Source organism: Chionomys nivalis, chromosome 8 (genome assembly GCF_950005125.1).
Source record: "Chionomys nivalis chromosome 8, mChiNiv1.1, whole genome shotgun sequence".
In the NCBI taxonomy this organism is placed as follows: domain Eukaryota; kingdom Metazoa; phylum Chordata; class Mammalia; order Rodentia; family Cricetidae; genus Chionomys; species Chionomys nivalis.
The window spans coordinates 15,436,740-15,460,320 of record NC_080093.1 but is presented as its reverse complement, the minus strand read 5'-3'; the positions used below and the strand labels follow the sequence as shown (position 1 = coordinate 15,460,320).

General features: G+C 52.1%; 2 protein-coding genes across 2 annotated transcripts in view; both read left to right on the top strand.

Moving 5' to 3' along the window:
• Twnk (twinkle mtDNA helicase) overlaps window positions 1-23,581 on the top strand; it is a 179,308-nt gene that overhangs the window by 129,291 nt on the left and 26,436 nt on the right. The gene's annotated exons all lie outside the window — the stretch shown is intronic.
• Window positions 7,313-12,523, top strand: Tlx1 (T cell leukemia homeobox 1). Its single transcript, XM_057777121.1, has 3 exons — window positions 7,313-7,892; window positions 9,907-10,108; window positions 12,301-12,523. Exons 1-3 carry the CDS (start codon window positions 7,313-7,315, stop codon window positions 12,521-12,523), a joined length of 1,005 nt encoding a protein of 334 aa, XP_057633104.1.

Genomic DNA, 23,581 nt, shown 5'->3' with positions numbered 1-23,581 from the left:
ACACCTCTCAAAGGAACACGCAGAACTTGCAAAGTTGGCAGACTCCTGAGAACTGAGCCCACCCCCACCCCGTCACATGCTCACACAAACTCAATATGGTACTCCATTGGTCAGTCGCCTGCTTCTCCCACCTCTGGCTGCCCTAGATCCTCCAAACTAGATAGCGACACCCGGAACCCAGTACAGAAGAGAGTCCCAGACAAGTGTGTGCGAAGGAGGGGTGCCCCCCCCATCAGCTCCCTCACCACAGTCCCATTAATCACAGAGTCACCGTCCAGTTGGGGATCCCTGGCTCCCAGTGCTGCACACAGCCTGCGGGACAATGGGATTATTTCCGGGGGGAGAGGCTGCCTCGGGCCGGGGCTCAGGCGGCTGGGCCTCCTTCCTTCAATCGGTCCCTCGGTACCCTATGAGCGCCTGCGGCGGCCGGGACGGGTGGCAGAGCGGACGCGGGTGGCGCGCGGGTGGCAGGGCTAGGCCGACCTAATTCAATTAGCTGTGCGGCCAGCGCTTCCTTGTAACTCTGGGCCCGCGGGGCTCCGGCTCCCCACAGCTGCTCTTTGTGCTCAGACCCCATGCATATGGATTCAGTCGCTACCCTCCTGGGTTCCCCCACCCCACTACTGGCACCTGCGGCTCGCCCCGCCTCTGCCCTCCTCCTGTCCCTTCCAGGCGACCTTGGCCTGCTCCGAAAGTTGGGAAAGTAATAATTGCATATGAGCTCAACGTGAACCTTTTTGAGTGAGATTACAGAGAGAAGATGGGGTGTCTGTTTAATGAATCTTAGCTAGAAGGTCTTTGCGGAACTTCGAGTACCTGTAGTTCTGCAGGAGTGCTGCCGGTGTGCATCTATCGACACACGCCCAATCCGGTGACCCGCACAGGGGTGTGCGTATGAAGAGGGGTTGGTTTAGTTTTGTGGTCTGAACCGAAAGAATGCAACTGAGTAAACCTGCAGGTATCCGTTTATGGAGCCAAAGGAAAAAGTGTATGAGTAGTCCCAGCCCTTGGGATGCTGAGGCAGGAGAACCACTGTGAGTGTGAGGCTAACCTGGCTAGGGAGACCCTGTCAAAAAAGAAGAAACCAAAATCTTTGTGAACGTGTTTGCATGTTCACACTGGAAGGACTGTCTGCACACTTGTGTAGGGTATGTGTTGGTCTGTGTGAGTCTGCTTGAATCCCATCTGTGCTTTACTGTCCGTGTATCAACTGTGATTGCCTGTACAGTCAGACACCGCAAGGAACTTATTGCCACACGAGATAACTGCCAAAGCAGCTAACCCCTTCACCCTTCGGTACTTTTCTGCTGGAGACATAACTTGGAGAGTTCATTTCTAATCCAATTCAGCTCACCTCTTATTTTGGAGGCTGCTTCCTGGGTGTGCCAGACTCCAGCCTCCTGCATTGGGGTACTGGCCAGCTTTCCTAATTTTCCCCTTCAAGCACTCCTGTCCAGCCCCCCCTCCCCCCGCATACAACTGGAGTGGCCTGGGGACCATTAGACCTGCTTATATGATAGCTCAGAGCTTCAGGGGCACCTCCAGAGTCTTAACTCTGCCTCTCTGTCACCTCCCTGGATCCACCCAGGAACTCAGGTTTCCCAGATCTGCAAGTATCTGACCACTCTCCTCTCAACCCCTCAACTGTGAGGAATCTGTGGTGTTACTCTGCAGAAGAGATCAGAGAGTGGTGAATCAACTCGAAAGCTTGCCCAGTCCTCGCTGAGAATTTTCACGCTTGAGGTCGCAAAGGAAGTTGGCCAGCCTCACGTAGTCCAAAGCATTTTTGCACAGATTCTTTTGGGGAGAAGGCTTTAGTTTGATGCCAAGGATGAACAACACCAAGGAAGGACCCTGTTCCAACGAGACCTACCTCCCCGGCTTTGACCTACCTGCCCGGCTTTGATGGACCTAATGGGAAGAGAAAATTTCAGATGACAACCCAGTTGTAACCTAGTGAACAGGAAGGTGTCCCTCTATCCCCCATCTCTTTGTCCTCTGCCTACTCAAGGTCCCTCCCCTAATGGGGAAGGGAGTGTCAGTCCTTATATTGGAAGGTTGTTAGTCTCTCATTTTAGGATCGAGTGGGGGTTGTGATTAAGCGGGGGCTTGGGGGGACTGGCCTGGAATCCCCCCATACCTGAGGAAGATTCGTTGATTGTGGTTGGAGCAGCCTGTCTTGCTCACGTTCCTTTTCCTTCCAGTCTAGGTACTAAAGACTGCCACCCACCCAAAGCCACCTCAAGTAAAGTGCCCTTCTCTGTGTCTTTGAGTCCCCTAATCACTAACAGTTCTTGTCTTTTGAAAGGGGACATTCCTGGCCCCTTTACTGAGTAGATAAACAAGGTAAAGGGCCACCTCTAGGATGCAGACCCAAGGGCCCTCCCCCATTTTACATATCCCTCCACACCTTCTCAGCACTCCTCTTTCTCTGGTCCACCCCCCCCCCCCCCCCGTTCCACCCTAGAACCAGATGTGGCCATTGCCATGACAACTACACTAGCAAATAAGACCTCTTCCTCACAGATACCAAACTTGACACCATTAGTACGCTCATTCATTCACACACACACACACACACACACACACACACACACGTGTGCCACATCAGATAGACAGCGGTAGAGACAGACACATCAACTCCCATTCTAGCAACCTCACAGCACGTCCATGCTGGCTGTCACACACTTCCTTAAGTGGCAGTGTGGCTGCAGAAATAACCCAGACTCCCTCCTTTTCTCCTGCTGGTCTTGCCAGTGTTTCACTTTGGACGTCATCAGTATGACCCGGTGCCTGATCCAGCACAGGCGATAAATATGCATGGAAGAAAACACTTTAAATTACCCCTTAAAGACATGCCCAGGACATCTGCACATACTGCCCGGCCCTCACCGCTATACTTCCACACCTAACTTTGCTGCACACACAGTCCCACAAACACAAAGTAATTAAGTTACCACACACATCTCCAAGCCAAAGGACAACCTCTGGCCCAGGGGTCTCTCCCACTGGAAGCTGTTGGGATCCAAAGAGGACTCCCTCTGGAGCTCCCCCTTCTCCCCCTCCTCCCCCAGCCTCAGTTCCAGCTGCTCCCCTTTTAATTGGAGGTACTTTTTTATTCTGCAGGCAAGAGGGAGCTGGGACTGAGGGGCGCGATTGCCAGGTGGCCTCAGGAGGACTGGAGAGAAGGGTCTGAAGCTCACCTAGACAAGACGCAAGGCAAGAACAAGTTTAGCATTGAGGAAGTGCCTTGTGATAAGTGGGCTCTGAAAGCAGCATTGGAGTCTAGGCTGCCTCTTCCCAGCATTCAGTGCCTGGGTTTGTTAAGGGTGCATAACAAAAATTGCATCACAGAATTAGGAGGCTTAGTGGAAAGATCACTTCTGTGGTCAAGGACATCACAGGTGATCTGTAAGTCCTGCTTCCTCGCCCTACCCCCTCTTCCCTTGCAGGGCTACTCTGGAAGATGAGAGAAACTGCATCAGGAACACAGATGCTGTACCAAATGAACAGTGAGCTCAGGTAACTCTGCTGCGAGGAGAAGCGGAGGGACCAGAGCTCAGCAAATCCAGATCTTCTGGCCTCTTCTTCCTAGACAGGAATTGAGATGGTTTTTTCCCAGCAACCCCAGGACAAACACCAGCACCGAGGACTTACAGAACTCCCAGACTGGACTGGGAGGCAAGGGAAAGCCAAAGACCCCTGGGCTGCTGCGGTTTGTTAGCCACACAATCTTAGTGGGTTGTTGTGACCTCTGCCAATTTTTGCCTGGGCCAACAAGAGTTAAGTGTAACTGGTGCTAGATCTGAAGAGTATAAGAGGTGGGGGCAGCAGGTATCTGGAGTTGGGAGAGGCAGGACAGGAAGGGCTAGGACTAGGAAGGCACAGCAATGGAGGGAGAGGGAAGGCCAGTATGAGGGAGATTGAAATGGCTTCTACAAGGGTCTCAAAGGGACAAAACGGTGTTGCTCTGAAAATGACTATGAAGGACATTTAGAACTGTTGCAGGCAGAACTGTGGTTAGGTTAGCAGAAAGCAGAAGCAAGACCTCTGGGCTCCAGCCTCAAAGAAGCTACAGGGTCCCCTGCCACAGTTCTGAACCTCAAACAGAAGTAGTTTTAGGTGTTAGCGTCCCAGAGCAATCCTCTTCTGTCTGTGGAACATTAAACAAATTTGTCTTTTACTTAAAATGGCATAGAGGGGGCTTTGGTGATTGACAGCATTTGATGTTCTTGCAGAGGACCAGAATCCAGTTCCCAGAACCCCCATGGTAGCTCACAAACTCCCATAACTCCAGTTTCAGGGAATCACACACCCTCTTCTGGTCTCGGTGGGTACAAGACATGCACTTGGTGCACATACACACATGCAGGCAAAGCACTCATATACATAAAATAAAATAAATAAATCTAAAGAAATTAAATGATATAACTCATATTTCATATTCTTCAGACTTTAAGGATGCACAATTCAGCGACTTTTAGAATACTCGTGATTTTTTAAATAAATATTTTCTTTATTATTTATTATGTGTACAGTGTTCTGCCTGCTTGTACACCTGCAGGCCAGAAGAGGGCATCAGATCTTATTACAGATGGTTGTGAGCCACCATGTGGTTGCTGGGAATTGAACTCAGGACTTCTGGAAGAGCACTCAGTGCTCTAAACCTCTGAGCCATCTCTCCAGCCCTACTCGTGAGTTTTACAGCCGTCACCACTATCTAATTTCAGAGAGTTTTAATTATCCCCCCAAAAAACTCTGTCCTCAGTAGCAGCAGTCTCCCCAGTTCTCCTAGCCCTGGCAACCACCACCAATCTACTTTCAGTCCTATGGAGTTCTCTCCCTTGGCCACTTTACACAAATGAGCTATATAATATGTGTGCCCGTGTGCCTAGCCTGTTTTGCTTACTATTACTTGCTAGGTTCATCGGCATCATGAGATGAGCGAGCGCTTACTCCCCGTTTATGGTGGGGTAATGTCCCATTTTATGGCCATACCACATTCTGTTTATTTGCTCATCAGTTGACGGACAGATGGAATGGTCTGTGCTTTCTAGTACTGCCGTGGACACGCATTCAGCTTTATTAGGTATAAATATGGGGCCATTACCATCCACTTCTTAGGACTGTTAAAGGTTTTGATGAGTGTGTGATGTGGTATCTGACACAGGAGTTTCTCAGAAAATAATTACGCTGCTTTCCAGTCTAGATCTTTCAAAATAAAAGGAAGGAAGAACAGGTTCAGACAGCTTCCCAAGTAAGTTATGGAACTGCATGGGCCAAGGTATGGAGCAGAGTCTGGACTGGTTGGGTGAGGAGCAAAGACTGGGCAGCAGGGTGAAGCTCTACTCTCCTGGTTTTGTTTGGAGTTCACCAAGAGCTGCCAGCTTCATATCTTAAAAGAGCATTTGCCCTCCTGACTGGAGGGTCAGGTAGGGCCTTTATGTTCGAGAGATGGCACTGAGTTTCTAGTTATCCAGAACACTTTCTGACTTATCCTTCTTAGTTTGTTATCCGACCTGTGTATAGAATGGAAGTTCTCTGAGGTCGGAATACTTCTCTGCCTCCCCACAGTGCCTAGAAAGTGCCAGGCACATTTTAAGTGCACACATATTTGTTGGGTACATCTCCATTCGTTTATCATTCAGTCACGATGAGCATATTTTATTTGCCGAGGCTGTGCTGGGAGGGGGGCAGAAGTAATATATAAGGCATTTCCTGCCTCTGAGAACAGCTCTTCAAGTGAAGGTGACAGACAGACGTGGCCAAAACAAATAGATTACAGCGGGACTTGGTGAGCAGAAATGCAGCTCTCATACGTTCGGGTTTTGCTTGTTAGAGACCCCACCCCAGAAGGCTGAGCAGGAAAGGGACCTGAAATAGATCAGAAAACAGCGTTTGCTTTCCTATCCCAGAACGAGGCTCCTATGAGGGCACAGACCTGTCCCTACTGGAGAGGAGGAGAGGAAAGAGAAGGGAGTTTCCTCCTCAGCCAGGCAGCCAAGGCAAAACTTTGTAAGGGCCACAATTTGTCCTGGATGCAGTCCCTGGTCCTAGTCCCTCCAGCTTCAGCCCCCAGAGCCTTAAGACTCAAGCCCCTCCCCAACAATTCTAAAAACAAAGAAATAACTCCTCCACACAGCAGTTCCAAAGCTGGCAAAAGCCATCCCTGGCCTCTGAGGGTTGGAAAGCAATACAAACCCAGGGGTGTTCATTCGGACCCAATAGGAATTGCTTCTTGGCACATTTGTTTATTCAAAACGAAAGGGGTACCTTGAGGAATGGGCACCCTGGTACAAACCCCAAACCAAGTCTTTGACTTGTGCCTGCTTTTCGGGATGACTCTTTCCTTAAATTCTCTAAAGAGGCTGAGTCTGAGAAGCTGCTAATTTTTATAACAATATATAGCCAGCTGCTCATAGGACCTGTTCTAAAGGACAAGCCCGAACTCACCGTCCTGCCTCGGGGCCTGGGCTCCATACCTGGGGAGTAGACAGTCTTCTACTTTCTAACAAGCTGGACTTGAAGTTGCAGTAAATCGCCCGGTTGAGTGACAGGTGTTTCCCAGCTCAGCCCTTGGGGAGATTCTCCAGTTGGGCAGGACACCTGTCCCCAGGGGAGTGGTGGGCTGTACTCCTTTGGCCCTATTTTTGTGTGTGGGGGTGTTCCTGCCAGGCCCGGGAAAGGGCTCTAATTTCCCTCTCCTTGGGTCCGTCTGTCGGTCCGTCTCTGGGAATGTCTGCTTGCTGTTCTTTTCTTTCTCATTTTAAGCTTCTCGCTGTGGTTCTCCTTTTTTCCTCATCGCTGGAACTACTGGGAGCTCTGATCTCCTCTCTCTCTCTCTCTCTCTCTCTCTCTCTCTCTCTCTCTCTCTCTCTCTCTCTCTCTCTCTCTCTCTCTCTCTCCTCTTTCTCTGGCTCCGGCATCTGTCTGGGCTCCTGGCCTCCTTCTCCCCCTCCCTTCCCCTCCCCCGCGCTGTCATTCACCCGGCTCCTCTCCACGTACAGCCAATGGAGAGACCCGGCCGAAACAGCTAGGCTCGCTCGCTCAGGGCTTTTTCGCCCGGTGATTGATGTCCCAGAGTCAACGGCGAACGAGCAGCCGGAGAAGGGAAGGAGAAGCCGGAGAGGGGAAGAATACAGCTCCCCCCTCTCTTCCTCCCCTCCCCCCTACTTTGGCCCTTCTGCGCACTTCGCCTTCAAGTCTCAGCGCAGCCTGGAGCCGCGGTTGTGTCGGCGCCCCTGTTAGCTGCCCGGGTAGTCCAGCTTAGCGAGCGTCCGCGCCCGGGCCCCCGCGTGGGGCCGGGGCCAGCATGGAGCACCTGGGTCCCCACCATCTCCACCCGGGCCACGCGGAGCCCATCAGCTTCGGCATTGATCAGATACTCAACAGCCCGGACCAGAGCGGCTGCATGGGGCCGGCTTCGCGCCTCCAGGACGGAGAATACGGCCTTGGCTGTTTGGTCGGAGGCGCTTACACTTACGGTGGCGGGGGTTCAGCCGCTGGGGCGGGGGCCGGAGCTACAGGAGCTTATGGCGCTGGTGGCCCGGGTGGTCCCGGCGGCCCGGCGGGCGGCGGCGGCGGTGCCTGCAGCATGGGCCCACTGGCCGGCTCCTACAACGTGAACATGGCCTTGGCGGGCGGCCCTGGTCCCGGCGGCGGCGGCGGCGGCGGTGGGGGCGCTGCTGGCGCGGGGGCTCTGAGCGCTGCGGGGGTGATCAGGGTGCCCGCTCACAGGCCGCTGGCCGGAGCGGTGGCCCACCCCCAGCCCCTGGCCACTGGCTTGCCTACTGTACCCTCCGTGCCTGCGGTGCCGGGTGTCAACAACCTCACGGGCCTCACCTTCCCCTGGATGGAGAGTAACCGCAGATATACAAAGGACAGGTTCACAGGTGAGTCCGGCCCGCGCGCGCCCCGCCTGGCCGTGGCTCGGGCTCTGTGCTACCCCTACTCTGCTTGGTGGCTTCTTGAAGCTCTTTCTGAGCACCAGGTTGTCTAGCGCCTCTGTACGCGTTCCCCAAGTTCAACTGCCTGCAGGATTCAATGTACTAAGAATCGCTAAGCTTGAAGAGTTCCTGCAGCCGGGGCTCTTCTGTCTCTACTCTAGGACCCCGTTTGTAGAAGCAAAACTTGGTTTCCTCTCGGGATTCCGGGGCCCAGGCTGGTAGAGGGTAGAGGGCTGTAGATTCAGTACCACCTTCTGTCAACAGTTAAGGCTTGCAGGTCGGAGAAAGCCCACCATGTGAGCAAAATGTTTTTCTGTCCTGGCTGCTGTTTACTGAAGCAGGCCAAGAGCCCCAGAATTGGGCACAGGAAAAGATTCTCCAACCTCTCCGTCTCCTACCCCACATACACGTACTTGGGTGCTCTGAGCTCTGGTAAGGGTCGCTGCAGATCGGTAAAGGCCTCAAGGCCGGGTGAAGGAGCCGAGCCAGCCAGCTTTCTTCCCGGGTCAGTGGCAGCAGCACGGGACAGAGCCGCTCTTTGCTTTCTTTTTCGCTATCCGTCCCAGGGGTCTGCTCTCCTATTTCTGGGATGAATAATGCACCCGCGTGGCTAGCGAGTTGGCTAAAGACAACTCCCGGGACCAGTGTGCGCTCGGTGGCGGCCAACTGCTGGGGTCTCTGCGGCTAGCTCCCCTCTGCCCTAGCTCCCTCTGCCCTGGCTTCAGTTCCCTGGGCCCCAGCTCTGGTGTGCCCTCTTCCCCAGCGCTCATTTCCCGCTGGTTCCCTTTAGCTGTTCCCAGATCCTGAGACTGTGAGCGGTTCCAGGCAGGTTCATGCCCAAATTCGCACTAGCATCTGTTAGGAACTGGTCTCCAGTTAGCTGTTGGGCTTTAGAGAGGGGAGGTAGGAGGTTTAAGTCCGTCCCTGCTTGTGCCTGGGACTCCCCAGGCAAGCTCCATGCCTTAACTGTAAAGGTGTGTGTGTGTGTGTTCATATGGAAAGAACAGTCTACAGCTAGACTTGTCCAGGCCACCCCAAGTTGCACTAGGCCCCCTGTTTCTGTTACAGACAGCAGAGGTAGAGAGACAGCAGAGGCAGAGAGACTGTGCCCTGAGGCCCAGGACAGACTTTGGGACCACAGTAGAAATGGGAAAGTCTTTGTGCTCACTGTGGGGCATCCAAGAAGGATCCTTGGTGAAGGGATGTGAGACAACAGAAGTTCTCTCATGAGGAAAGAGACAAGGCCTAGGCCCTTTCTCACTGCTCTGCTTCGTCCAAACTGTTTTGAAGGGCTTTACTGGAATTCATACTATGACCCCACTGTCCTGTGTGTGTGTGTGTCCTACAGTGAGCCTACTATACAAAAGGTATCTGGCACAGGCCTACTCTGGGGAGACACAGTCAACGTAGCCTGAAGGAGGTCCTGAGGGAGTGTATGGCCATAGTCCTGTGTTGTCCTGTGGCCTGTGGTCTGTCTGTGGCCTGTCTAGGTATGCATTTTTGTCTGTGGGAGAACAGATCTGAAAGTTTGTAGCTGTGCCTGCTGTGTGAGTGTGGGGTCGTGACCAAGACTCAGAAAGGGACTTAGAGGCTGGGCCTCTTTCTTTTGAGTGACCCTTTTAAGTTTAGTGACTGAGGCTAAGGAAGCTGTCCCTAGGTGGGGGAGAGGGGAGCCACGGGCGAAGTGATAGGATCTCCGAAGCCCCAGGTTAGGGACGTCTGAAGTGGCAGCTCGGGAGGCATCAGCCTTCGGGCAGGGGGAAGCCCCTTGCATCCCGGGCTTGGAGTGGAGGGTTGTGGGGAGGATCACTGCCTTGCTTGTAGGGGGTCTAACCACTGCGCTGTGACTCGCGGGGTGTCGGGCCTGGGACGCCTCCTGACGCTCTGCCGCTTGCCTCTGCCGTCTGTCTGTCTCCCGCTCCAGTGGCCCTCTCACCCTTCACTGTAACACGCCGTATAGGTCACCCCTATCAGAACCGGACGCCACCTAAGAAGAAGAAGCCGCGCACATCCTTCACACGCCTGCAGATCTGTGAGCTGGAAAAGCGCTTCCACCGCCAGAAGTACTTGGCTTCGGCGGAGCGCGCCGCTCTGGCCAAGGCGCTCAAAATGACCGACGCGCAGGTCAAAACCTGGTTCCAGAACCGGCGGACGAAATGGAGGTGAGCTCGCAGGGCAGACCGCTCGCGGAACAGGCTTTCTCTGCCTCTCTCGGGTGGCACACACACCCTCTGCTTGTTGATTTCCGATCGGTTTAGACAAGTGGGCTCCGACAGTCACCCTGGGACTGCAAACAATGGAGGGCAGTAGACTGGTGGGCTGGAGAATCCGGGACGACGTGTTTTAAGAGACGCTTCAGGGCTTTCTAGACAGCACACTCGATCCGGTGTAGACGCGGCTTTTTCTGCCTCTGAGACAAACAGGCATATAGACCAGTCTATGCACCCGGACTTCTGTGCTCATGAGTCCTTTAGGGACTTTTTGACTACCCAGCCTGCCTTTACTGGGTGGAACCTCCCTTGACCCTGTGACTCGGAGACAGAATGACCCGCGCCAGGTTTCTGCGCTCCAGCCGGACTCTCCGCGGAGCGTCTGGGGCCCGGGACTGCCGGCTGCCGCTACTTACAGCTTCCTCCCCAGGCGCTTGAGCTCTGCGCATTCGTCCCCCATCCTAGAAGGGGAAAATCAATCTGCGCCGGCTGTGGCGGGGATTCTCGAGTCCCACTGAAAGGGGGGGATCAATTAGGAGCAGATGGGTGTGCGTGAGAAAGAAAGAGACATTTTCCCTTCTGACATACGCAACAGCACTTACCACGCTCTCTGTTTTTATTTTTCCGAATGCATATGCCTCGACCTTCCTCGTCTTCTGCTCCCTTTTCCCATCGATTCTCATGAATATTAAGAATTACACACTTTAAGCAGCTTTATTCTCTGCTCACACTCAGCCTTTCTCTGAAGCACCTTCTTGCGCCTTTCCACACACCTCGTCCACATTCTGGTTGCGCCTGTGCTGCTGAGAGTCTCTCAGTTCAGACCCTGGGGAGAAGTGTGGCATGAGTCTGGGCAAAGTCGGCGCCGCTCCGGGCGGGCCTGGGACGGGAGGAAGGAATTGGAGTTTCCTCTTTTTCTGAATGGAGGCGAGGAATCTGCCCGGGATTCCGCCTTCGAGGCCACAAAGGAAGCCCTGGCCCTGCAAGTCGGCTGCCCCCCACCAACATTCCTGTGGCTGGGGAAGGAGTGGGGAAAGTGGCTTCAGCCCTTTGGAAGCTAGTTAAAAGAGGAGCCGGGTAGCTGAGGAGGGTGGATGATGCTCTCCAAGCTGAAGATGGTGGGAGCCTGGAGAAGGGGGGGATGGTGGTGTGCAGAAACCAAGGCAAGGAGAGAAACTTAAACACAAAGGAAAGGAACAAAGATACCCCATTTTAGAAGAAAATACATATTTTTAAAGGGAGGGTGGAGATGGGTGAGAGATGCAAGCAGCAAGAAGTCTGTGTGAAAAGGAAGATATCAGATTATTAAGAAAAATATGGTTCAAACAAATTCCCTTAATTCAGAGAAAACGAAGGGGCAGAGAGGAAACACGGGGATAAGACAGCATGAAGGGAGACACTTGGACGGTTTAAAATCCAGGGAAGATGAGAGACAGAAAGACAAGGAAAAGTCAGGAAGCCTGTGTGAGCAGGCAGGCAGCAGCCTGGCCTCGGGAAGAGTCGAAGGCTTCAAGCGGCTTCATCGATCGCCTACAAATTGCTTCTGGAGGCCCCGGGGACTCCCATTAGGTCTGTCCACCTTAGAGACAGACGTTTGATCTCAGTTGACAGGACGGAGGGGCGGCATTAAATGGAGTAAGTGAGTCATTGCCTCCCAAGACCGCCTGGGAGGAAGCTCGGAGGTCCAGCGAGAGCCTAGGGGCACAGGATTTGGCTCAGGAAGTCTGAAGCCTGGGCCGGGCTGGAGGAGAGGAGGGGAAGACAGGTCCTTCTGCTGGGTCCTCCCTCTGTGCCTGTCGGGCTTGGGATAGCACCTGGTCTTGGGATATACCAGCCATCCATGGCGTGCCATGGATGGGTCTGCGTTAACGGGGGGGGGGGTGGGGGGGGTGGGGAGGCCCAGCAGGTTAGGCCCGTTGGCCTATACTACTGCTCCTTTAGGATACTTCTGCTCCGTCCATTTTTGGGGTTTCCAAGTGGTTTTTTTCTCATAGTCAAGCCCCCCCCAAGAGTGGAGAGTGCATGAAAGGCAGGGGCCCACACAGGAGCTGAGGGGTGCATTAGGGGCTATCTCTTGGGAACCTGCGCGCAGGCGCGGGAAGAGGGTTAGAGTCTTGGCTGGTAACAGCTTGTTCCCAATGCAGGCGGCAGACAGCAGAGGAGCGTGAGGCTGAGAGGCAGCAGGCGAACCGCATCCTCTTGCAGCTGCAGCAGGAGGCCTTCCAGAAGAGCCTGGCCCAGCCCCTGCCCGCAGATCCACTGTGTGTGCACAACTCGTCGCTCTTTGCCCTGCAGAACCTGCAGCCGTGGTCTGACGACTCCACCAAAATCACTAGCGTCACGTCGGTGGCTTCGGCCTGCGAGTGAGCCTGCACCTCCACCCAGTGGGACCCAAGCCCAGTTGAAAGCTAACCAGAGAACCAAAACTCTCTCTACCCTTTCTGACTGTACGCAGAAGCGGGATGTGGCTTCTCTGGCGTGGCTCCCAAGCGCCTCGTCCACACACCTGTGGGCACTGTTCTGTCTTCGATAGAAGAGGGCTAAGGAGAGAGACAGAGACATCTTCCCAGAAACCTGTGTGATCCTGCGACACTCGAACTCAGAATCCTCTCCGTTTTCCTCTATTTCACGTTATTCTGTTATTCTGATTTTAATATGGGACAGAGAGACCCAAGGGAAGTGGGGCTTGGAAGGCCTTCTGGGATCCCCAGTCGGCTCTCTCTCCGTAGAAATCTGGAAACAGAGGTGATAACACTGTCCCTCCAGGTGCCACATACATAGGGGCCCATAGCAGAGTATCACACACACACACACACACACACACACACACACACACACACACACAGGATCTTAGCAACGACCCTTGCTGTTAGGCATAATCCAGGGTGACTCAGACTCACAGCATGGACCTCCTCTTATGCAAACACAAGGCCATAGTCACACTGTGACACACCAGCCCACCTACAACAGCCAAACTTGGCCTGGCAGGTCCTCACATGGTGCAGTACCCAGGTATGCACAGACAGGCTTTCACACAAATTCAACCCATTTCTCCAGATCCTGTATGGGGAGGGGGGTAAGTTATGCACTTATAAGGTGTTTTCTGTGTAATCATTTTATAAAGTGCTTGTGTAATTTATGTGGAAAGAGAATAAAACCCTCCGGTTCAGGAGTTGGGGCATCTGCTCCTTGCCGAGTCCAGCATTTTGTAACTAGTTGGGTTTGGTGCAAGCTGGGTCTGAAGAACCAGCATCTAGTACTTGAGCTTGGGGGATTTACGGGTGAGCAAGCTTCTCGGACCTTGGAGAGAGGGAGACTGAAGATGGGAAGGTGAAGCTGAGGGGGCATCAGGCTGATCCCGAAACTGCTAGCCTTTGAGAACATGGGATAGGCATCTCTGGGGGGGGGGGAGTTTGTTTGTAGTAGCCTGGGCACTCAGGGTGTTATTGCTGGTAAATTCTTGAAATGATATTTGAAGATGTGATTATGTTTGTGGTTTTAGTGTAAAAATGTGTTTCTCCTTAAGTTGCAAATCAAAACTACCATTGTATTACAACAGTGGTGTGTGTGTGTGTGTGTGAGAGAGGGGGGGGGAGAGACTGAGACTGTTTGGGGTAATTTTGTGATTCCCATTTTTCTGATTGTATAACTCGTGCTGATGTGTGTGAAAGTTCACATTAGTTTTGTTCTGTGACTATTTTTGCGGTAAACGTGTGTTCCTGATGGCGCGACATCTCTAATTGTGTGGATGTGGTTATGTGTGAGGGATAACCGTGCATATCATGTTTCAACTCTCCAGTATGTACTTGTGCATGACCGTTTGTGACTGTGGGGTATGTGGATTGAGGGAGGCTGTTCCTGCAGATGAAAGTGTGTGGCTACATTGAGAATAGCCTCACTTGGGTGCTGATGGTGTCTGTAGTGATGGGATTCCGAGATGAATGTGCAGGTACACTATGGGGTGATCAGCCCCTGCTCAGAGATTTGGGACTATGTCCTTTCCAGCAAGCTGCAGAGGCCAGGGCCCTGCATCAAGAATTCTAGCCAGAATCTACTCTATTTGGACTCTCAATACCAGTCTGGACTATCAGTAATCTACAAAGGTGACTTTCCAAGGACCTCGGGGAGCCCTCAGACTACCCTGATCAGAACAGTAGTCCTGCACACCCACATCTATAATTCTTGATCTATTAGACCACCTGCAAAACAACAACAAGCTAGCTGATTTGGGCCTGCTTTTCTGGAAAAGCTGGGTGGTGGTGGACCTGAAAACTCACTAGAAATGAAACTGAGCAGGAGATAGGGAGCCATTTCTTTGGAGAATTTTTGTAGGTGGGAAGTTAATGTGGTTGGGTCTGGACAGGCATAAAGAGCTGTGTGTTCCAACATCACCAAAGCCACTGTTCTGCACCCTAGCTGTTGGCTGTCATGGAAGGTTGTAATACAGGGACAAAGAGCATAACAGCCACCTCCCCCAAAAAACCCACGGGAAAATAGGCTGGGGGGGGTGGGGGTTGATCCTTCACCTTCTCATCCAACCCTTGGTTCTGAGCAAAAGAGACATCTGGGTCCAGGAGACCTGGCCAGCTTTCCTAATAGGAGATGCTGAGGATTGGCTCTGTATTGGACACCGAGGGTCGGAGCTCTGTATAGAATAGGTACATATCATTCACAAGCCACAACACCGAACCAAGTCCAGAAACAACCTCCCAGAGCCTCGGAGAGTCTTCTGACCTGGACGGATCTGGTTGCCCCAGGTTCACTGCGTAGCTGTAGATCACCGGCTTTCTCTCTCCCCGGGTTTCTTCCATCTCCCCCATTAATATCTTTGAGTATAGGATCCGAGTCCTCTGTGCAGGACCCGTGCCTTCTGAAAGCCTGGATAACGTCAAGAGTATAGTATGAAGCGTCTGCAGGAACCCGGATATTTCCTGGCCAGGCTGCCCAACTGAGTAGAGGTCCCAGGGCCCAAGCACAAAAGTCCCAAACCGACTTCAAGGCTAGGCTCTCACCACTCTCGCCTTCTTTTACAGAGACAGAAAGCAAAATGGGGCACCCCCTCCCACGCCTGTTAGCCTGTTACTTTCGTCTTCATAGTTTTGCACTGGCACTCAAAACTGATGCAAGTCTTAAGTCCCCACTACTCTCCAATTCTGCTTAGTTTGTCTGGGACTAGAACATTGCCTATCCCGGGCTCATCCCTAGCGCTATGGCTGGTGCGGGATGTCCACTGAGCTATCCACACCACCTGCACGCTCCAGACCTCAGGATTTCGCTCTCTCCGGACCGCTCGGGGATTCCCAGGCCCTGAATGAGGGCTCCCAGGGGCATCAGACTCCAGGAAGAATCGAGATTCTTGGTGCTGAGAAGCGACACAGGAGTTTCCCTTCTCCGACGCCGAGAATTCGTTGGGCCCGAATCTCAGTGAATCCCGTGTGCATCGAGGGCTCCCGGAGCGCGGTAACCACCTAGAAAGTGGTGACACGGGCCAGGCCTGTACCGAGCTACAGCACCGGCACTTTCTATAGTGGGGCTGAAGTCCGGAAGGAGGGATTGTGAGTGTTAAACAAGGCCCAGCACTCCAAGAAAAAATAAACTCAAAACTCGCTGTTTTCAGTCACGTCTGCCAGAAACTCCATTTCTGATCAAAAATAGAAATGGAAAAATATCATCTGAATAAATGTGTGCCGAGGTGTTGAGAGAGAAAAAAGAATTAAAAAACCTGTCGGGACAGAAAGGTTTAATTCCTTCTTTGGCTAGAGAGAGCCCGTGGCACTGACCAAATCCTCAGCATTTTCACCAGCGAGCCTCTGGCAGCGTGCTCAGGGTAGGAGGTTGACTGGATGGCAGTCTGTGGCCCCAGGAACCCAGGCAAGCTGGGGGCCAAAGGGCCCCCCAGTTGTGCGGTGGGTGTCACACCGAAAATCTGGCTCAACCTGTTAACTATAATAGAGGCTTTGTGCGGCCAGAGCTGTGTTGGGGGTGGGAGTGGGGGGGCTGTGCAGGCGCTCCCTAGTTGATGAATATTGATGACCTAGGGTGCCTGCCGTGAGGTTGCCGGCCGGTGTGCGGGGTGCCCTGACTTAGATGTGTGTCCTTTTGTGGGTAAGTGACCTGCGGATGGACAGTATAGGTGAGCGGTTCTCAACCTTCCAAATGCTGCAACCCTTTAAAATACAGTTCCTCATGTCGTGGTGACCCCCAACCATAAAACTATTTTCGTTGTTTCTTCATAACTGTAATTTTGTTACTGTTATGAATCATAATGTAAATATCTGTGTTTTCCGAAGTCTTAAGTGATCCCTGTAAAGGATCATTCAACACCCCCTCCCCCCTCAAAAAAAGAGTCGCAGCCCACAGCTTGAGAACCACTGGTATAGGTGGTAGGTTCTTGAGACATTTAAGCAGATGCCTTCCACTAGGCTAAGGCACTTGGGGCTCTGCAGCCATGCTGTGAAGTACTGGAAGGTGGGCTATGCTCAGACTCAGGGTTTCCCCCACCCTCAAGCTTTGTGTCCCTCACTCTACTGTGTAAAGTTCACACAGCTTTGCCGTCAGGTACCCACACACCTGTGCTCTCCTCTGGCTTTGGGAGACGCCTACGGAATAGGCTGAAGGCAGACTGGAGCCAGGACGGGTTTTCCAATTAGCCCAGAGAAAACCTGGTGACCAGGACCAGTGGTGGAGGATGGGGGGGGGGGAATGGGCGAGTCAGGTAAGTTCAGAGAACTGAGGACACTAGAGCTGGGAGGTGAGTACGAATGTACTCTCCTCCCGGTCCCAGCATGCACTACTGTGTGCAGCCTACAACATCTTGGGTGTACAATATTGCACAAGAGAAGCCTCGGGTGTGTGGTTACCCTTTCACAAGCTGACGCCTGTCACTACCTGGCTAGTTCCACAGGCTGTTACCTCAGGAGCTCTCTAGTTCCTCTCTCCATTCCCTCAACCCAGATGGAGGAGGGTCCAATTCTGCAGGAGGGCCTTGGGAGTGGGGGCTTCCGCCGGGGGCTTCAGCTTCCCTTCTGCAGCCCCCAAGGCCCCCAAGGCAGGCAGAAGACCCCAGCAAAGTCTAGGCTTTCAGTGATCTCTATCACCTCCTGCAAAGCCGGAGATCCAGCCCCCTATGTGAGAAGGCGGGACAGGATGTGGGGATAAGGGCGGGCGCGAAGTCCCAGCTGCAAGGTGCCTCCCAAAGGAAGGCTGTCGTGGGAGCTGCCCCTCCACTTTTCCACCCTAGGGTCCCAGATCCCACATTTCTGACCATTCCTAGGGAGGGAGGAGCCTCATGATCCAAAGGTGGCAGTTGGTGGCTTTGCAGCCTCTAGCTTTTAAATGGGAATCAGACTCGTACTTAAATTCGCAAACTCAGGACAAGTGGGTTCCGGGCGCCCTCTAGGGGCCACATGGGGAAAGTCACTTTGAATTAAGCTTGAATTTTCGAGTCAAGCGAGGGGGGGCGGGGGGCGGGGACGATTCTGAATCAGAAATAAAATAATAAAAATAGCATTAAAATTAGTGTCACGGAGCGCTTGCAGTGTTCCAGGTACTGAGATAGGCTATAAAAGTACTGTTCATTCCTAAACAGCGTCATATGAACTAGATATTTTTATCCTTCCTTTACATACACTCGGAGAAGTGAAGCCACTTACCTAAGAGCACTTGGTCAACCAGGACGCCAGCGTTCAGAGCTCTTCTAACCTTGGAGCCAGGATATTTGGGAGGGATGGCCAAGTGCAGGGGTGCAGTGGATTTGAGGAGGATTGGGGGTGAGCCAGGTTTGTATCAGGGCTTGTTTTTTTTGGAAGGACCACCCAGCAGAGAAGTGAGCTGCTGGGTGTTTGCCTTCTAGTGATCTGTGAAGTTCACCTTCAGCCCAGTCCAGTCTGTTGTATACACACACACACACACACACACACACACACACACACACACACACACACACACACCTTCTTCAGCTTGTAGGCTCCACTCTGGCAAAGAGGATAACCATATCCTCCTCCCTTCACACCTAACTGAGCCCACCTTTTGGGCTTTTTCCAGCTGGAGTTGACTCTTCCAGGAACCCCTAGGATTGGAAAGAGATTCCGCCTTCCACACTCCTTCCGCTGCTGTTGCCTCTGGATCCCACACATGGGAGGAACACACCAGCAGAAAGTTAAAAATAGAAGCAAATGAATCATACTTTATTAGACAAAAGAACGGAGAACCAGGAAGGAAAATCCTTCCTGTCCCATCTGCTCATGCAAAACGTGGTGTGGGCAAAGCTGCTCTGGGCTGCAGGGTGGAGGGGTGAGATGGGAGGCAGGGGAGCTAATTATTATTATTATTACTATTATTATTATTATTATTGACAGGGTTTCTCTGTGTAGCTTTGACTGTCCTAGAACTCACTTTGTAGACCAGGCTGGCCTTGAACTCATAGAGATCCACCTGCCTCTGCCTCTGGAGTGCTGGGATTAAGGGTGTGCATCGCCACACCCTGTGGTAATGATTCAGAGAGCGGAGGCCTTCTCTCCTGCCTCCTTTTCTGCAGAGATATACTCAAGAAACTCTTTCGGATACAGTTCAAGGTGAGTTCACCTGTACAGTCAGTTTAGTTTAGTGTCCTAAACTTCAATGTGTGCATGAGTCACCAGGGAGCTTCTTAAAGAACAGACTCACATGTGTAAGGTCTGGGGTGTTACCCAGTACCCTGAATGCAAAAAACTCTGCTAAATGCTGCATCCAGGGACTGGAACTTTCTCCTCTGAGTTCTGATTCTGGATCTCAAACTGGCTTCCAAATATGGTCTCCAGTTTTGTTTTATTTATTCAAGCTTCCTCTGACCCTCACTTGATTTGAAGAGATGGAAAGTAGGGATGTAGCTGATGCTCTTTTCTGTAGGACTTTTTAAGATGCTCTCCAGCCGGACAGTGGTGGCACTCGCCTTTAATCCCAGCACACGGGAGGCAGGGGCAAGAGGATCTCTGTAAATTGGAGGCCAGCCTGGTCTACAGAGTGAGTTCCAGGATGGCTAGGGCTACACAGAGAAATCCTGTCCCAAACCCCACCCCACCCCCAAAATGCTCTGGGCAGCATGCTCCACTCACCTGCTGTTTTCCCAGCTCCCTGCCCAGCCCCTCTGGTGCACCCCAGTTCCCTTTTATGCACCTGCTGTCTGTGTAAAGCCCTCTTTCACTCCCAGGCAACAGTTTAAGAGTGTTTGGACATCAGCCTACGTGTTGAGCCTGTCTTTTCTGCTGTCTAACCTCGGGCAAGTTAATTAAGTTTTAGGAGCTTGCAATTTCCTTGTGTATATTACAGGGCCAGCCCATCTCCGGATTACCAAGCGGATTAAGGAGATAACTCTGGTAAAAGTGTTGGCTCTTTGCAGGCACTCCAGGAATGGCTCCGAGTGCCTCAGGGTGGAGAGACCCAGGTTTTCCACTCTGGGGGGGCTGGGTGGGGTTGGAGAAGTAGCTGCTCCTCCCACTCCTTCTCCACCCTCATTTCCAGGGTTGGGGAGGAGTCAGTGGCTGCTTTCTGGCCGGAAGCTTGGCCCCCAAACCTTCCAAAGGTTGAACTAGTTAGGTACCCTAAGACTGCCTAAGACTAGCCAGCCACTCACCTCATTCACAATCACAAGCAGCGCAGGAGGAGCATGCGGAAAGGAAGAGAGCCTAAGAGTAGGGCTTCTCCTTTGCCAAGAGCCGCCCAGCCCTGAGGCCTCACAGCACTCTACCAGCTCTTACCATCTGCATGTACCCACGGTTAGGGTCAGGCTACCGCCACATGTGCCCGCGAGCACACACTGCCGCATCGTGTCCCTTTCACAATGACCTGAGTCCACTTATGCTGCATGTCTATACATCTACCTTTGTTCCCGCTAAGACTCCCTGTTTACGAACCCCACATGTGTATGAGAGCTGCTTTCCCCAGCGGAGGTGGCCCAGATGGCCATATGGTCATTCCTGACTTCACAGAGACACAGGGGCCTCTCCCATCTTCTATCAACAGAAAACCACCCCTGAACCTTTGCTCCCCTACTAGTTCCAGGCAGTCCTGCTTTGCAAATAGATGGTTTATATCCATAGATGTTGGCTTCTTTTCCTAATCACAGGCTCAAAGGCAGCCTCTTCCTGGTCCAGCTTGATAGGCACAGAGGCAGTGTGATGACTCTGCCCAGGGATGAGCAGGGAGAAAGGAAGGAGAAGTTGTTTTGTTTTATTATTGTTTGTTTGTTTGTTTTCCATCAAAGAAGCCCCAAGTGAATGCTGTTTGGCTGATATTTCCCTGCCTCTAGCCAGGTGGTGGTGGCCATATCTTTAGTCCCAGCACTTGGGAGGCAGAAGCAGGCAGATCTTTGAGTTCAATGCCAGCCTAATCTGCAGAGTGAATTATAGGAAAGTTAGGACTACATGGAGAAACCCTCATTCAAAAAAACAAAACAGCGCCGGGTGGTGGTGGCACACGCCTTTAATCCCAGCACTTGGGAGGCAGAGGCAGGCGGATCTCTGTGAGTTCGAGGCCAGCCTGGTCTACAAGAGCTAGTTCCAGGACAGGAACCAAAAGCTATGGAGAAACCCTGTCTCAAAAATCAAAAAACAAAAACAAAAAAGAAACCTTCAACAACAACAACAAAGCAATACCCATGCTTCTGGGACACCAGCAGCCTAGATTTCCAGGCAGAGTGGACTGTGGAAGAGGTGGGTATGAGCATCTAGGTGGTCCATGGCCTTAGGTTTAGGGAGCAAGGCCCTCCCAGGAATTTCCAGCATTCTACCCCAGTACAGTTTCTACTGCCACTCCACAGAGCAAACCTTTTCCCATCAAAGAGGTGTCACTTCCAGTTGAACCAAGACACAGGAGGAGCCCAGAAGGCTCCAGTCAGTACCTGCATTGGAGTGGGAGTGGGGCAGCAGTGCCCCAGAGAAAGCACTGCACAAAGAAAGTTTTTTCCTTTCTAATTCAGGCTGCTTTTGCCCTAACTGTTGCCTAGACCACTGTCAAAGTGCTGAAGACTCAGGATGGACAGAGAAGGATCCGGAAGAAACTGTCATAGGCTTTCATGCCTCAGACAGCTGAACCTCTAAGAGACACATTAGATTACTGACGTGGGAGGTCCTTTTGTATATGTGTTGCTTTCATTGGATAATGAATAAAGCTGTTTCAGCCAATGGCTTAGCAGAGTAAATCCAGGAAATCTGAGCAGAAAGAGAGAGAGAGAGAGAGAGAGAGAGAGAGAGAGAGAGAGAGCAGAGTCAAGCGGATACTATGTAGCTAGCTGCCAAAGGAGAGAGACACCAGAACACCGGAACCTTACTGGTAGGCCACAGCCTCATGGTGATACACAGATTAATAGAAATGGGTTAATTTAAGATATAAGAGCTAGCTAGAAATACATTTAAGCTATTGGCCCATCAGTCTTGTAATTACTATAGTTTCTGTGTGATTATTCGGATCTGAGTGGCCGGGAAACCTAAGCACAGTCTCCAGTTATAGATTACAGCTCAGCAGACACACGAAGGGGTGAGAAATGGGCTCTCATTTTGAAGTCTGCCTCCTCCATCTTACTTCTCAACAGCTGAGAGGAGGAATTCCAGCTGGTTCTTGAAGGAGAACTCTTTCACAATGTCCCCTGAATATGCTGCTCCAGGAGTGTCAAGAATCAGGGAAGCCTTGTGCTTGGATCTCACTAATCAGTCCCAAGAGCCTCCACTCTGTCAAAACCAGCATGTCCAGGGCTGAGGTGATGAGGCATTAAGAGCACACTGCCATGTCTGGATAATTCCATCAACCCCAGTTGCTTCAGCCACAGCCTGAACCCCAGAGCTCAGCTCCTACCCCTCTGTGCTCTGCTGATGGTAGAATTGTAGGGACCGTGACAGCGAAACTGGTCCCAGGGCTTCCATTGCATCTCCCAGGGTGCCAGGTCCTTCCAGGGTTTCTGGGCCTGATGCAGTGGGAACAACAGATGGTTGCCACACCTGTGGCCACACATTGCTCGGTTCTCTTTGCACCTGTGAGTTTCCTGGTGGAGACTCCAGCTCAAGGTTCACACTGACCTTGCACACTTCACCCAGACACATTCAGATGCCAGTCTGCACCCTCATCCACAGAAAGGTAAGTTCTTGGAAACCAAGGGGCCTTTGGGTCAGCCTTCACCATGCTACGGGAGGTGTGAGTGGTTAGGGGGTGTCACTGAGGAACAGGTTTCCAATGGAGAACCTGGAAGGAGGAGTTGACACTTTGCCTTGGAACCAAAGCTCCTTCCCTGTTGGGTGAGGTTTTCGTCCTGCCTGGGCCCGTAATAAACACACAGAAACTATATTATTTGCAATAATGTTTGGCCAATAGCTTAAGCATATTTCTAACTAGCTCTTACATATTTGATTAACTCATTTCTATTAATCTGTGTATTGCCATGTGGTTGTGACTTACTGGCAAGGTTCTGGTGTGTTTGTCTCCATCAGGGTTACATGGCTTCTCTCTGACGCTGCCTTCTTTCTCCCAGCATTCAGTTTAGTTTTCCCTGCCTAGCTGTACTCTGCCCTATCACAGGCCAAGGCAGATTCTTTATTCATTAACCAATAAAAGCAACACATGTACAGAAGGACTTCCCATACCACTTCCCTCCAGCTCTATGGCATCCTCCCCCTTAGGGGCTCCATGTGGGCTTAAGGAAGACCCTATCCCAAGGTGACTTCCCCAAGGACCCCAATAAAATTGAGCAGTTTTTACCCCCACCTCTTTTTAAATGCTGGTTTTATTTGGCCCTATCATTAGTATCCCTAAAGGATCAGGATTAGGTCAAGGGCAAGGCTGCCATAGCTCAGGTGTAGTCACTAACCCTTGAGAAGAAAATGCCCTCAGTGCCTCTTTCCAGGCCCCTCCATCCCTACTCCCCCATTCCCACCTTCCCAGGTGGCAGGGCTTCAGCCCTTCACATCCTTTGGGACAGTTAGAATCTGGGAAGAGGAAACATTCCAACCTGAGACCTGGTTTTTCCTCTTCAGATGACTGTTAATCTCTGTCCCCCTGTCCTTGGAGGTAGGAAGGGTAGGGTGGACAAGTCCTCCAGATTTCTGGGTCACAAGTGTGGCAGCTCTCAGCCCTGCAGTTCTGACAAACAGGTCTTACTTAGCACAGTACTTGAGAGGGAACCAGGTGAGACTGAAGTTCATGCATGGCTTTCACCTTGACCATGGGGTCATTGCTCTGATGCACAAGGAAGAGGTCCTGGCAGTGCCTGGTGAAGGAGACTGAGCTCAGAGCAAGCTCTCTCTGTGTGCTTGATCACCAAACCCTTTGATCCGTGAGAGTTGTAATGGTTTAGATAAAACGCTGAGGTTCAGTTCCCCAAGGGGTGGCAGCAGGCAGCAGACCACGAGGGGCTGCCAGGTCCCACCACCTGAGGCCTCTGCAGGTCCTAGGCAGGTGGGA